The 15,575-nt window shown below is 43.7% G+C and overlaps 1 protein-coding gene across 3 annotated transcripts in view; it reads left to right on the top strand.

Moving 5' to 3' along the window:
* The first annotated feature begins 272 nt into the window (after nt 1-272).
* PHAF1 (phagophore assembly factor 1) overlaps nt 273-15,575 on the top strand; it is a 47,440-nt gene continuing 32,137 nt past the window's right edge. Inside the window, exons 1-2 of one of the 3 annotated variants that reach the window (XM_088135912.1) lie at nt 273-357; nt 1,713-1,838. In XM_088135912.1, the coding sequence (XP_087992038.1) occupies nt 1,775-1,838 (64 nt within the window). In that variant the 5' untranslated portion in view covers nt 273-357; nt 1,713-1,774. Of the gene's footprint in view, nt 358-397; nt 423-546; nt 680-1,712; nt 1,839-15,575 lie in introns of those variants that run through there. The other 2 variants (XM_088135914.1, XM_088135913.1) reach the window with 2 other exon arrangements.

The raw sequence follows: 15,575 nt of genomic DNA, 5'->3' as shown, positions 1-15,575 counted from the left end.
CGCGGGGAAAGACGAGGAGGCCTCTGAGCACGTGCAGAGGGCCCCCCTTCGAGAATGCAGGGAGAGGGAGAGATGGGGTGCCTCTGAGCATGAGCAGAGTTCTCACCCTCGAGGGAAGAAGAGGCGGGGGTGCCTCTGAGCGTGCGCAGAGCTCTCCCCCCTTCGAGGCTGTAGGAGAAATGAGCGTCCTTCCCGGAAGAGGGTGCCCCTGAGCGCGGGCAGAGCGCCCTCCGCGGCGGGCCCCCAGCGCGCAGGCGCGGCCCCTCCCTCCTCCTCCTCCTCCTTCCCCTCCCCTCCCCTCCTGGGCTGGCGGCGGCGGCGGCGATTTTCATGCTTTTTGCGGCAGCCGCAAGTGAGGTGAGTCGCAGCCCCGCCGCCCCCTCCCCTCCCCTCCCCTCCCCCGGGGGAGCGGCGGCCCCCGGGTGAGAGAGAGAGAAGGGGGAGCCCCTTCGGGCGGGGGTCCTCCTGGCGCCCCTCCTCCTCTGCAGGGTGCCCGGCGCCCCCTCCGTGGGAAAGGGCCCCCCGAAGAGAGCGGGTCTTTGGGGCGGGGGCGCTTGGGGCTGCTGGGGAGCAGCGCCCCTTCCGGCCCGCGGGCTCTGCGGGGCGCCCTGCGGAAAAGCCTCGGCGCCCCAGCCTCGCACGACGCTGCCCGCCGCCCCGCGCCTCCGGGGGGCACCAGGTTGGAGAACGCGGGGCCGGGGGCGAGGCGAGGCGAAGGAGCGGGGCGCCTCGGGCTCGGGGGCTCCTTCCGGAGAGGAAAGCCGGCGAGGAGGGGTCTTTCCGCGCCCAAAGCCACCCCCACCCCACTGCGGGGGAGTGTATGTTGCAGACCCCTTTTTGGGGTCGGGGTTTCCTGGGTGAAGCAGCCCGGCGCTCGGAATAATAAAGGTGGTGTCGCCCGGTGCGCTTCCCGGGCAGCCTGTGCCCATCAGTGGGGGGCCTGGGGCTAGGGCCCTGTGCCGTTGCCCCTGGGCATTGCCCCCCAGATCCCTCCGGAAAAAGGTGGCCCTCCAGATGTGGAAAAACTACAATCCCAGCATCCTTCACTCTTGGCCAGGCTGCTGGGAACTGTATTCCAGCACCATCCTTTTTGGGGCGGGGTAGCGCTAAACATCACCAGGTGGTGTTGAATCTGCCCCCTTTCCTGGATTTGCACAATACAAGGACTGTAGGCTAACACGACCGGCATGTCATTCAGGCAGTTGTGTGAATGTCGCTGCCAAGCGTTTCAAGAGCATTGGGGGGGGGGGGTTTCTCTTGGGTAAGCCCCGTCTCCTTTTGGGGTATGTCCATTACCGGGAAGAAATTATCCCAAACTTTGGCAGGCAGGCAAGGAATCAATAAGACTCACTTTTATTCCTGGCAGAGGGACAAAGGGGCAGAGGAGATAGCGAACAGGCCCCCTTGTCCGCCTGCCCCTTCTGAAAGCAGCCTGTGCTGAAGCAGAGCAAGAGGGACGTTGTGGGATCTGCCTGCGTGCTGCAGGATACTGCATATTTAAAGAGTTTGGGAATCTCCTTCAACTCCTTGGATGCATCCCCAAGGGAAAAAGGAGGATTGTTCTGAATAAAGAAACAACAGCATTCCCAGAACAGGAAGAGGGTCCTCTTTGAGCTGGGGCGGGGAGTGTGTGCGGATAACTTTGCTTTGGGTTGAGACCGGAGATGAGAAGGAATAACCACCACCCCGCCCCCCGTTCTCTCCACCTTCAGGACGAACCACGCTTCACGTCGGGAACCAGCGAAGGGGCAACTGGGCCATTCTGCTTAAACCAATGCTAGATTTAGAAGTGCTTCCCGAACGGTCTCTTGGGAATGAACAATGGGAATTCACCCTGGGTAAGTGCCGGATCCCCTCCCCTCAGGGGCTTTCCTCCCAGAATTAGGGGAAAAGTGGGAAGAAACTTTCCTTCGATCCAGCCTTATCATCCTTCCCCGCGGGGTGGGCTTCAGCCCCATCATCCACCTCCAGCAGAGCAATGGCTGAGGATGATGGGAATCTCAGTGAACATCCCACCTGTTTGGGGGAAGATTTGTCTCAGGTGCTTGGAATGGACTCAGTTTGGGGAAGCGGAAGCATAACATTAATAGGGAGCCATTAAACCTGAGTTTCTCAATCTCAGCCACTTTAAGCTGGGCGGGCTTCCACTCCCAGAATTCATAGCATGGCTAGATAGGGAATTCTGGGAGTGGAAGTCCACCCAATGTAAAGTGGCTGAGATTGAGAACATTGCTTTAAACTCCCCATTTTTAGCACTTTGGAAAGCTGAGATGGAGGTATTTGCCTGCATGTAGTAAATTAGCACCTCAGTGAGAGATTTAACAAAGCCGCCTCCATGATAAGGCTAGGATTTTTTTTCCTTTTTTCTTTTGCAGAACTCTCAAAATACTTAAAGAAGGCTTCCCGCCTTCTCCGGAGTGTCCTTAAAAGGGGTCGTGTTCTGTTTTTGTTTGGCTTCGGGACTCCAACGTGTTTAGCAACATGCATTAGCAATCACATGGGCATTGCTCAGATCACCTGGCATTTAGCCTTGTTGAAAGCTTGGCTAAAAAGATGTGGGGTGTTTTTCCAGATTCTGGTCTGGGTGCCGTATTTCAGAGTAAAGCTGGCAGAGAGGATGCCAAAAGGGGACGGGAGCGGGGTGGGAAGGCTGTTGGGCCTGGAGTCTTCAGCAAGGCTCAGTTTTAGTTTCAGTCAATGTTTGTCACCAGGTTTCTTGGTGGTCTCTCTGGGTTGAAAGGCAGAAGACAAGGAGCGATGAGATCATGTCTTTGAAGAGAGGCGCCCCAGGCCTAGATCGTTGCACTTGAGCCCTGGAGACACCAGTTCAAATCCTCTTTTATGCTAAGTGTTCTTGGCCTGATCAGGTTCCTTAGCCTTTTAGGGCACTTTAGAAGAACAAATGGAACAGCCTTATGCACAGCTTCTTAGAGGGAAAAACAGGGCCAAAAATAATTTTAAAAACAGCCAGCAGTACTGAACTGAAGAATTGGAAATACAGGTAGTCCCCAGTTTAAGAACGATTTCTGTTCCCAAGGTCTGTCCTTAAGTCAAATTTGTATGTAAGTCTGAACGGTATTATTGTATAATACCGTATATGTAGTATTGTATATTTAACTCAAATCATTGTGTATTTAACTCAAATTGTGCCACAGTAGGCTCCGTTCTTAACTTTGGGTCATCTGTAACCTGGGAATTCTTAACCCAGGGACTCCCTGTACGTTTGTCTTGGTTTCAATACTGAATTTACATTGCTGGACTCTCTTACTGTGTTGCTTTGAAACCTGGATTATTTTCATGCCCAGTGATATCTCTCATGGAATTGATTTAGATACTAGCCACCTTTGTGGCTATAGTTTAATACAGGTAATCCTTGTTTAACGACTGTCTCATTTAGTGACCATTTGTAGTTACAACAGTGATGAAAAAGTAACTTTATGATCAATTCTTGCATTTATGATCTTTGCAGGTCTGTAAAGCAACTTGCTGGCTGAGGAATTCTCAGTCCATACATCTTAAAGTTGCTGAGATTGAGAAATACTGCTGTAAAATAAAGGAAAGCTGAAGGAAGATCATAAGCACAGTGCGATTTCACTTAGCACCCACGTTGCTTAATGACTGAGTTGCCAGTCCCAATTGTGGTCACTAAACGAGGACTACCTGTACTGTTTCTCCACATTTTAGGTGCTTTTGTAATCTAGTACATGGGTTAGATGCATGTGTTAAACAGACTGCTCTTCTCTTACCCTTTGCACAGATTCTTAATGAAGGCTACCTTAAATCCATAGATTTTTTCACTTTGTCAGCAGAAGGCAGAGGAAGTGCTATGTAGCTGAGTGAAATTCTTCCACCCAGCTGTAGCTTTCGGTTTGTTCATTAGGGCTGTGTTTCTCAACCTTGGCAACCTTAAGGTGTGTAGTCTTCAACTCCTAGAATTCCCCAGCCAACAATGAACTAATGGATAACCTTTTCCCATATTTACCTACTTAGAGTTTTTCTTCAAATGTCAGAATGAAGTAATTTTCTGGTTTCTACTCATTTGTGTTTTCTGCTCCAGAAAAAGTCATTTATTTGCTTAGCATCCTCATGCTCATATTTGAATTTAATAGTTATTGTTCTATTTTTATCTCCATTTTAATAACATTTTGGTGTTCTTTGCTTCCTCTGTGATGATGCACAGTAAATAAATAAAAGCTGATTTGGGGTTGACCCCTTTGCAAGACAGTTATAAAATACAAAGCCTTTATTTTGGTTCTGCTGTGGTTCTAAACTGGCCAGCCTTTGGTGAATTTTTCCACTCAGTGTACTATTTCAAGAAAACCTGCAGAGACCATGCATTGAAGGGCATATTTTAAGCATAGCCTTATGTCTTGTATAGGCTGGGCAAAGTCTAGAGAAAAGTTGTGCTGCTATTGTCGTCCAGCAACATCTGGAAGGCCTTGGATTATTTTGAGGATGATGGGTTGATAAATATTTAAGTAAACAAATGGTAGACAAGTTTTACTATTGGAATATTGTTTCACCTTTTACTGAGTTTTCCTGTTGGGGCCCCTCTACTAAGTAATGAGAAGTTTCTCAAAAACCAGTTTGAGGAACTTGAGTTAAACAATAGCTCGACAGCAAGAGGTTGTCTTTTTGGACTATGCAACACTCTGGATTCAGAGAGAAAGAGAGGCCTCAGGGGCACACAGCCCACAAGTAGCACCTCTTAGCAACTCAAATCACATGTGTCTTTTCTTGGGATTGCGTGCTCTGCAGCTGCAGCGCAATCCCTGGATCATGTGGTTTAAGGAATTGCAAAAAGAGTCTGGCTGTGTCCTCTGGAGCACCCGGTAGCCTTTGAACCCAAAACATAGCATAGCTCTTTCATCCATCCTTGCTTTAAATCAGTGTTTCTCGACCTCGGCAACTTTAAGATGTGTGGACCAACTCCCAGAATTCCCCAGCCAGCTAAGTCCACACATCTTAAAGTTGCCGAGGTCGAGAAACACTGATTTAAATGTTTGCTGAAAGGATCTGTATTCTTAATATTTCGACCCCTTTGTTCTCATAGCACCAACCATGGCTGGCATTATGGTAGTGAAAGTGTGAAACACCTGTGCGAGGGGAGGCAATTGATGAAAGAGTGTTGCAATGTAAGTGCTGCCCTTTTTGTATGGGTATCATGATCTTACACACACATATGAAAGAAGCAGTGATGGCGTTGCAATGGCGCAGCGCTCGTTTTGTCATTTTGACAAAACTCAGATTTGCAGTGGTGGTGGTTCTCTTCGTGGCTGGGTCAATCATTTCCTGGTTTTGGCTTGGAGTGATACGTATTCTCAGCATAGCATTATCTGTGATGCAAGCCAATTATGGTTTGTTCAACAAACAATGGTTTAGGAAGTCTTGTTGAAAAATGCTAAAATACAGTTCCTTCCCAGATTTTTTCTGGGTCAAAAGGTGGTCCTTTTTTTATAAAAAATATTGCTAAGGCTATTTTAAGCCTTCCATTTCATCATTGCGTTTTCCCGGTCAGTATGGTTTAAAACCATTCCACCATGGCTAGCGGAAAATATTCTGAAAACAGCCCCCCAAATATGAAGAGGTACAAAAGTGTCAGGCAACCGAGAGGATCTTAAGTCTTCCCCCTTGGAAGATGGATATGTTTTAATGTAGTTAAATATATAATAAATTCAGCTGTGACTAAAAAGTGAATATTACCCATATTTTGCATTATTCTACTTTAAAAAATGAAAGAAGAAATTATGGAGAATTCCACCCTCCCCGTGGTTAAAAATTTCCAGATTTTTTCTGTTTCTAGTCTGAATGGTAAAATGCAGCTTTTTTCCTGAAGCAAATGTGAGAAATGGAAACTAATCTTTTTCCTGGGCTAAGACCTGATGTGGTTCCAGGTTGCCTGTTCATGTCTCAGTCATTATTCATTTAACTTTTCTCCCTCTTGCCTTCTCACCCCAAAGTCTCTTTCACTTCCCTTCACATTCTCCTATTCTTCGGTGAGATCAGAAGGGTTAGGGGGTTCACATTTAGCCCAGAGGAATATCCTAAAAACCAAATGACCAAATATCTTAAGATGATAACAGGAGTTTATTCTAGTTTTGTACACCACCCAAAGTTCACTGGAGTTGAGCAGCCAATAAATTTAATAACATTAATAACGTTAACAACCCCTACTACAACAACAGCCTGTCCCACCCAGTCAGGCAGAAGGGGCGTGTTGCGGACCCCATCACCAAGAGAATGTGGGCTGGTGGGGGCCAGGAGGAGAACCTTCTCTGCCGTTGCCCCCACCCTTTGGAATACTCTCCCCCCAGAGGTGCAGCAGGGCCCTACCCTCCCGGCTCTCCTGAAAGGATTAAAGATTGGACTCTGCCAGCTTGCATGGGGCGATAGGAGTTCTAGTCGTCCCTAGCACTGGTTAGCGCCCTGATGACGCTTCCTGAGTTATTGTCAGGCCTAGCCCAAGGAACTCCAAGAGACAATGCAAATTCAGTTCAGCTATGTTTATTAGCTACAACCTCTAGCAAGAATCTTCCCAGACTGAAACTCCAGCTCCCAAGCCATCCAGCCACAACAATGTGAATTCCTCAGGGAGGTGCCAGTCTCATCCTCTTGTATCTCCCACGCTGCTCTGGCGAGCTAAGAAAATGTTTATCTCCCTGAGCCTGGCCTTCATAATTCCATTCCATCACAGTTATTCGCTGATTCTCCATCTCTCTTGGAATGTATTTAATATTAAGATTGTTTTTATATTGTATTTTAATTGATTGTATCTCTGCTGTAAACTGCCCAGAGTCACTTTTTAACAAGATGGGTGGTGACAAATTTGATAAATAAATAAATAAATAAATAAAATGATGTGAAGGGATGGGAGGCAGCTTATAAATATTAAGCAAAAAAGAGAAAGTACTCCAGAGTGGTTTTAAAAGATTTCTACAGTACACATAGAAAAAGTCATAACAAAGATTAATCAGTCCAAGAATTCATTTTTTCTCTATTTGCAGGGGCCGTTGTTGTTTAACTTCTGATCACTCTCATCCTCTGATTGCTTGATTGATTATGTGCCATCAAGTCATTTTTGACTCCTAGCAATCACATAGATAGATTTTTTCCATGACGATCTGTCCCTAGCCTAGTCCTTCTGGTCTTCCAAGGGTGCCCCCATTGCCACTGTAACTGAGTCCGTCCACCTTGCTGCTGGTCGTCCTCTCCTTTTCTTTCCTTCCACCTTTCCCAGCATCAGAGCCTTCTCCAGAGAGCTGGGTCTTTGCATAATGTGTCTGGAGTAGGATAATTTGAACCTGGTCATTTGTGCCTCCAGTGAGAACTCTGGGTTGATCTGTTTGATGATCCATTTGTTTGTTTTCTTGGCTGTAATCCACCATTTAGTGCTTTCCAGATCAAAAGAGCATGGCATGCTTTCTTGGCATGATGGGGGTATAGTGTAAAACATCTGGAAGGAACCAGTTTGGGGAACTATGTTATGAAAGGAGCACGAAGTCGAACCCAAGGTGGAGTGATATAGAAAGTGAGTGGATTGGGCGGCTAGGCTAGAGAAACAAATTGAGTCCTTACTCACATTGTATCTGCAAATTCTGCTTTTTTCCTCCTTATGTGAATGGTTGCCATTGTTGGTGGTCTGAATTGCGCCTGCTTGGAATGGAAATAGCTCATAATTCCCTGCCGCAAGAGCCACTTTTAAAAGCCTAGGAGCTCTTGACTTTATCATAACAAGCAACATCAGCAGGAGTTCTTTATGACGGTCAAAGACCAAAAATACTAACAGAACATTAATACAATTACTAAAGCTGACAAGGTCAATGAAATATTCATTCTAGCCCATCAACCCTGTATAAATTCTGCAGGCATTATAGTAGAATTTAGAGGTATTTAGAGAAATTAAATCATTCTGATCTGACAATAGGTCTGGAAGATCTAAGTGAGAGCCCTGGACAATTAACTGTTAATGGATTTATGTAATATGTATGGATGTTCTTCAGAGAGTGCAATATATTGTAAAAGAAAATGGGCAGTGGTTTCCAGGTGACATGAGGTTTCCTCATGGACAGAGCAATATTTCCTTTTTTTTCTTCTTGAAAAGCCTAGACTCTGAATCTTAACTATGCCCATGGATGGTCCCTTCACATCTGCCAGGTTCAATGACCCACCTGATTTTTCAATAAAAAAAAGAAAGAATGAATGAATGAAATGGGGAGATTCCGTACTGCAAAGTAAAGGCTATCTTCTGGGGCCCTTGTAGGCTTTGGAGGCATCTTGAAAAATAAAAATAGCCCAGTTCTTTGGTTAGAAACAACCCCATCACTAGGAAAAAGAAGGAGATAAGGCAGGTAGAAGACAGTATCTTCAAAGGTTAGAAAAGTAGTGAAAAACAGTCCTTCCAGATTACTTCAAGGGGGATGCTTCATGGTTGGCCACAACCACCATGGTAGCCATTTTAGCAATGTGCCTGTTACACACTCTCAAAAATCCAAGTATGGCAAGCGGGTTGGGGAACCCTTGGTTGACCTGGGCTTAGAAGCCTGTATCAAGCCATGATATTCTTTGTATGTTTGGGTCAGTCTGTGAATCCAGAGAGTACTGGCTTGATCAACAAACTACACCCTAGCATACCATGCCTTAAACGCAAAGCTGAGTCAACCAGAATGCTGTGTGTCATCGCCAGAGTTGCATCTTGCAAACATCACAATGAAACACTTCATTGAGAAATGGGGATGCAACACTGGGAAATTGCAGCTGACTGAATGACTTAGTCAAGATAGGAAAAGTATTTTTCTTAACACTTGAACTGGGTTTGGCTAATGAGGGTTGCATACAAGTTTTGCTTAAGATGCATTGGCCAACACCTGATCTTAAAGAGTCTTGTTTGTTTCCAACAAGTCCACTACGCAAACACTTTTTAAGAGAAACTGTTCACCAATATCTCTGGTTCATACTTTTGAGCTTAATGTGCACAATTGTCTTCAAACTTTTTCAGTATTAATCCCAATAAGATACTTTAAAAAGATAAGTCAGAAAAAAATTAGGGTAAGCTAAACCCCTTAAATATCCTTGGCTAAACTAAAGCTACTTCATAATGAAGGTAACTTTAACCTACCAAGTTTTTAGTAATATCACTGGGCTTTTATTTCAACATCAGTATTCTTTGGAAAAGTCCTTTTTATGAATATTCCCCTCTTTGGGCCTATCTGGAGAGAAATCTTGAAAGTTTAGAGTCCAAGTATATTAATCCAGCTTTGAGATTGTCAGGCATATTTGGTCATTAATAGGTTAAGTGGGTATGTTTTGATTCCAAATCACATGAGAAATTAACATTGTGGAATAACCCAAATTTGAAAATAGTGGGGAAGATATTTTGGTTGGGCCAAACAAGGGATCAATACTTTAAATCAGTTGATCTGTTAATGGTTGTTTTAAAGATGTTGAGATATTGCATTTTGAATATGATTTATATACAACATTTCCTTGACAATATATACAACTGAAATATGTACTAATTAAACACTGTGGCCTAGATGCCTTAGCAGCCTCCAAGATACTTGCAGTTTTAAGATCCTTAAGAGATACAATGCTTAAGTGAAAGCAAACGGTCCAGTTTATAAGGAATTAAAAGTAAAACGAAGGTTAATATTAGCTGTGTATCTGAATTGTGGAATGAAGAATTGATATATACAGTTTTGGAGAATCAGTGGGTCCAGGTGTTAAGAAACACAACGTATACTTCTTATGATTTAAAAATGAAATTAACTGATCAGAAAATACTCTTTTGTGTTTATTGGACCCTCAAAGAATATTTTTTAAAAGTTGGATATTGGCGGGGGGAGGGTTGCTGGTGTTGGAGGGAATGTGAGAGTTCTTTAACTCATACGATCTGTTCTTGTCCACCTATAACTTTATTTTGCTTTCAGATGATTATATATGCCAGTACAATTTTGTAAAGAAATAGCATGGTTAAAGATCTTAATGTGACATTGAACTATATTCTGAAAACTTGGAATTTGTCATCTCAAGAAGAACTTTACTGTATTGAGCCTGGGGGCACAGCAGGGAGGATAATTTTAAGTAAAGGGAAAGAAATTTATCCTCCTGAGATTAAGGAAAGGATTCAGGATACGAGCCTGTCATCTCTTTTTGAAAAGTCTTTGTGTTCTAGAAATGAGAAGATGCAGTAATATGTTTCACTAAGGATAAAATTTAATGGTGCCGGAAATATGATCATTGTCTTTTTCTGTGATAGGATTCGCCAAATATCGCTGCCAAGGCTAGAGCATTCCCATGTAAAGTTTGCCTTCCAGAAAAAAGGGAATTTAGGTCAATCAACTTTGAGGTCCTTCAACTAAAGTTGATGTACCTAAACCTCCTTTCTTCTGGAAAGCAAATTTTCTGTGTTTTTTTACACCTTCCCCCTCCCTGGTGCTGACCAATATGCTGGATTGCAGCCCCCATCTTCCCCAGCTGGCACACCCATTGGCTTGGGATAGGGAGAGGAATTGCACTGGCTGTGAGGGGAGGATGGAACTTGAAGTCCATTTGGTGGGAGGACACTTGTTTAGCTATCTTTCTTAAGACTACAGTATATGTTGAATTATATTTGGCTTGTTTCCCAAATGACTGAAAAACATTTTGAATTTAATAGTCTTTCTTGATCTTGTGGTTTTAGATTATAATTTACTAGTGCTCTCTATTTGTAAGACGATAGCACTGAAATGATTTTACTAATAAATGTTGTAAGACGCTTACCTTTCTCTTTCTGCTCAGTCCCTGTTTTTCACCCCTATGAAATGATTTGAATATTATGGGTTTGGAAAGCAAGTTTTTTTCCTGGGATCGCCACATTGTCCTGCTTTATGCTTGATAAGGTCCAGATCTGAAGTCTGAGCTGTACAAACTTACTTTCAGAATCAATTTGCATCAGATGGGAGGCAACTGATCAGTTCTTCCCACACCAGAGGAACAGACTTGCTTTTATGCTATGTGCATTTCTAAAGAAATTCTTGATTCCTGCACCATTTATTTTTTCTGCTCTCCTTCATTTATACTTCATCAGTTACCCTGTAAATATGGCAATAAATTCACAGCCTATAATCAGTTCTGTTTGATGCCTTTGTTTTTCTTGGAGCTGATAAACAGTTCTGCAGGGCAGTCTTGGAAGATAAAGCTGTAAAACATACAGCCTTCTTGGGATGCTGTAACTTTCCACTGCTGCTGTAAAATCAGCATATGAGCCTGTCCCCTACTAGTAATGATGTGTTAGTTTTGCAGAGTTTGTATTGATTTAGGATTCTGAGATTGATAACCCTCGGACACAACCATAATTGCATTTGGCCAGCCCTTGGGGAAGGCTGGATCATTAGATATATGGCACTCTTGCCAGTTGTGTGCTGTGAATAGACATGTGCACGCAATATTACAATGATATATGGATCTGTGTGTCTCTTAGCACATAATGTGCCCGAAGGCTGCTTGTCCCAAAGCAGATAAATCGCTTCTTGTAGGCATCTACTTTTGTTTTCAGTTAGTATCCTACTGATATTCCTATTTCGTATTTATTTTTTTCCCCAGGGGGCTGGGAGAGCCATTTTATTCCACAGCATGTCTGGGTTTACCTATTGCGCTCAGCCACAAGCACTGTGCACCTTTGCAGGTTCACATACAGCACCAATCCAGGCATTTCAATATATAAACCAGGATTCACAGCTTGGCATAGTGTATGAACCCAGTCATTGTGGTTTGCAAGCCATGGGTTTTGGCTTCATGTGTTCTGTGAAACCAGCCCAGCATGTGAGAATCCAGCCATCAGGGTTTATAACCAGGATTTCTGGCTTAGTGTGTAGATGTGTACCGAACCATGGAATTTGTAAGCCATGGTTTACATGTTGGCTGAACCCAGTTGCTTGCAGGCAGTTGATGACGAGGGCTCCCAGGCCAAAAAAGGAAAGGAAAAAGGATAGTTCTTGTTGCTTCCATCCAATAAGGAAAGAGATTTGAAGATGGCAGTGGAAAGTCAAGGAGGGTGGGACTGTCACCATGTAGGAACTGTTTTAAGCAGTTTTCTCACTCATTGCCCATCTCTTATAGTCTTAGACAAAAAACCCAGCTTTCAGCAAGGGCTGTATTCATTTGCGGAATGTCAAATGACTTAAGAAGACCAACACACCAATATGAACCAACAATATGGGCACCTTATTATAACAATATAGAAAAAACCCACTGTGATTGTATGTTCTATGCAGCTTATGTGTAGCTCCTTGTAGCACTTATGTTCCTCTGTTACAAATAGTCAACAGATAAAAGACAGGCTGTCTCAGTCCTGTCCAGTCCTCAGGCTATGAGAAGTGAACCCAACTGAGCTTCAAAGGGGTCTGTAAGTAAACTACAATTGCCTGTCCTGAATCCATTCCCCCAACGGTGCAGATCCTATCATACATGTACTAATATGGTACACTTGATTTACAGCCCCCATCCTACCCCTCTGTTATATTTGATTATAATATAGTAATAGCTGTGATCTATTTAAGTGAAATAGTGGCTAAGATTAATTTTGAACATGCACAAGAAAAGTTATTCTTTTTTTAGATGAGGAAAACATGTTGACCCAAAGAAGGCATAGGACACTTTCACCTCCCACCTAGAGTGATAATTTAAGCAATTGCATATTAGAAGAAAGAGGAAACAGAGAAGCACAGGTATATTCTAAAGGTGCACCTTATGGACAGTTTTAATGAAGAATTAAAAGAAATATGGAAGAACAAGTAAAAATTGCTTTCAGCGGGATGGAATACTTGGGGTATAAATTTGTTAAAATTCAAACAGAGTTATAAATCTTAGTTCAACATTCAAGTGGAGACTGGATGGAGAATGGTGCAGCGTCCAAGCATAAAAAGGGTTTCCTCAAGTTGTGAACACCTAGACACTGATCACAAGGACTGGGTACCCCAATGTTAGGCCTGTAAGCTACTAACCACTATCGGTTGAAAAAGCAAAACTTTTAGAGAGTCCTAAATCCAGATCACAGTAGTCCAAAAGAAACGGAGAAAGCAACACAAACGGAAGAACAAGGAACAAAGGGTTATAATCTTCTAAAGATGCAAAAGATAGAAATAGCAATGAACAAAAGAGCCATCAAAAAATGGAGAGCTTTAAGCTAAGCTAAGAAACCAAACAAGATCACAGAGCTGTATCCATCTGACCAGCAACAGATTTTCTGTCTCATGAGGAGAGACTAAAAGTCAAGCAAGCAAGCAATCATAAAGATACTCATCAGAAAGTGGGTCATAATTCAGAATTCTTGAGGCCAGGAGTTTCCAACGTTTGGGTGGGAAGGGTTGGGGTAATTCAGCATGGAAGAACCAACAATCATGACCAAATGTGACAGAAAGGGGGAGCAAAGAGGATGGCTGGGAGAAGAGTTGGAGACATACTGGTAGAGAGAAAGGTGAAAAATGGATCTAGAAGAGTCAAGTGTGAAGTTCTGTGGGAAGGCTGGATTGGTCTGGGATCACCAAGAATGGGAGAGAGTTGTGATGCAAGAGGAGTATTTTTTTTTTTTTTTTTGTCTGCACTCAGTCATTACTGACCCTGCAGTGACTGCTCGGACGAGTCCTTGCAGTTTTCAAGGCAATTGTTTCAGAAGTGGTTTGCCAGAGCCTCCTTCCTAGAGCAGAGCCCAGCTGGCGAGCGCAGGAGGCGGGGTTTCCGTTGCTTCGCGCCCTTTTCGGGCGAGCGCGGTTTCGCGCTTACCGGCAACTGCTCCCGACTCCCGTGCAAGCGCCGCCAGCATTTTTCCTCCCACCGGAGTGAGAGTACCCATTTGTCTACTCACGTGAGTTTTCGACCTGTTGGGTTGACAGGAACTGGGGAGGAAACAGGAGCTCACCCTGTTTAGCATGAAGGCTGGACTCGAACCGCCGAAGCGTCAGCCATTTCTGGCCGGCAACTTTCAGCGTCATTAAGCCACTGCGCCACCGCGTCCCCAAGAGGAGTTTAGGGTATAGTTTCAGGGATATGATCTTGAAAGAGAGAAAAAAAAAATGTGTGTTGGAAGACACAATTGGGGAGGGTGACATTGAAAAGGAGAATGAATGGACATGATTAGCATTCCATTTAGCATCTGAAATGGAATTAGATAGTTTGTGGTTTGGTGTGTTGCATTGTGAGAACCCAACCTTCATCTCAGTAGGTTGTCTGAACCAGGTCATGATGTTATGCCATAATAGAATTTATTTGTTTGGGCATTGTTGTGGTGTTTGTTTACCTGGGTTTCAGGTTTAGCATGCTGTGTGAATCCAGCTGATTGATAGGTTGAGACTCTATCTTCTCTCTGCCTGATATTCAGAACTTGGGCAAGTTATTGTCTGTTCACCTCACTCATCTGATTTTGATCATCTGATCAACAACTGTTGCAGCACCTTTCCAGAATAGATGCTTGCTTTGTAGAAGCCATTTTGTGAGGGCACCCAAACCTGACACCCTAAGCCAGTGTTGTCCAAACTTGGCCACTTTAAGATGAGTGGACTTCAACTCCCAGAATTCCCCAGCCAGCCATGCTGGCTGGGGAATTCTGGGAGTTGAAGTCCACTCATCTTAAAGTGGCCAAGTTTGGACAACACTGCCCTAAGCTGTCATTACAAAACTCGGCTGTTATCCTAAAGCTAGAACCAAATAAAATTTGAGGGAAGACTGTTTTGGGTATCAAGAGAACATTTGAACCAACTTAAAAGAAATCAGAATTAGCAGCTATTTTATTCAGGCTAGCTTCTGCTAAACAATATGAAGATGAACAACTTGGTGGCCTTGTTTTGCTGTTGAAAAGAAAGATTTTGTCCGGTGCTGTATAGATAACACAGTTGTACAGTTGGAATTATGAAGATAAATTTGTTGAGCAATTAGAGTGTCATGGAATAAAGCAGATACAAAACCACAATATACTTTGCCCGATTTGAATATATGTTGTAATGTTCCTAGAAGGCCTTGCATTATGATGAAGATTTTCTGTCAATCAGTTTGATAAATGCACATTTTGGCAAATACACATTTGTCTTCAAAGGCTTTAAAGCAGGCACAGACAACATCCGTGGCCCAAGAGTTTTGGGAATGTGTGATGGGACCTCTCACAAAATGGCTTCCATGGGGATGGCCATTTTCTGAGGGCCTCTAGGACACACACTCCAATTTCCAAGCCTGTCCACTGGCTCAAAAACCTGCCAACCTCTGGATTCATGAATATGCTAGCAAACCAAAATTATGGGTGCCACCAGAAATACACATGATGTACTTATTTTCGTACTTTGTAAATGGAAGGAATGTTTAAATTGTAGTTCCTAGTTATATCTGAGGGTGTAATGATTCTTTTTTTAAGTCAGAAACTTTCTGCTCACTGGTCTTGCCCAGCTTAGGAAACATTCCCAGTTTTATGGCTTGTTTATATTCCGAAAACACAGGTTGCTTTTCCTGATTTGATGCACTGAGCTGAGCTTACTCACTGGCTGGAAATGTTTGTGCAGGTCAACTGGTTCTTCACCAGTGGGCAGATATTGCCCCACAAGCACTCTGCTGAG

Source organism: Python bivittatus, unplaced genomic scaffold (assembly GCF_059951505.1).
Source record: "Python bivittatus isolate LINGU-HERP-01145 unplaced genomic scaffold, Pbiv_v1 ctg000190_np1212, whole genome shotgun sequence".
Classification (NCBI taxonomy): domain Eukaryota; kingdom Metazoa; phylum Chordata; class Lepidosauria; order Squamata; family Pythonidae; genus Python; species Python bivittatus.
This window is presented reverse-complemented; position numbering and strand designations above follow the sequence as displayed.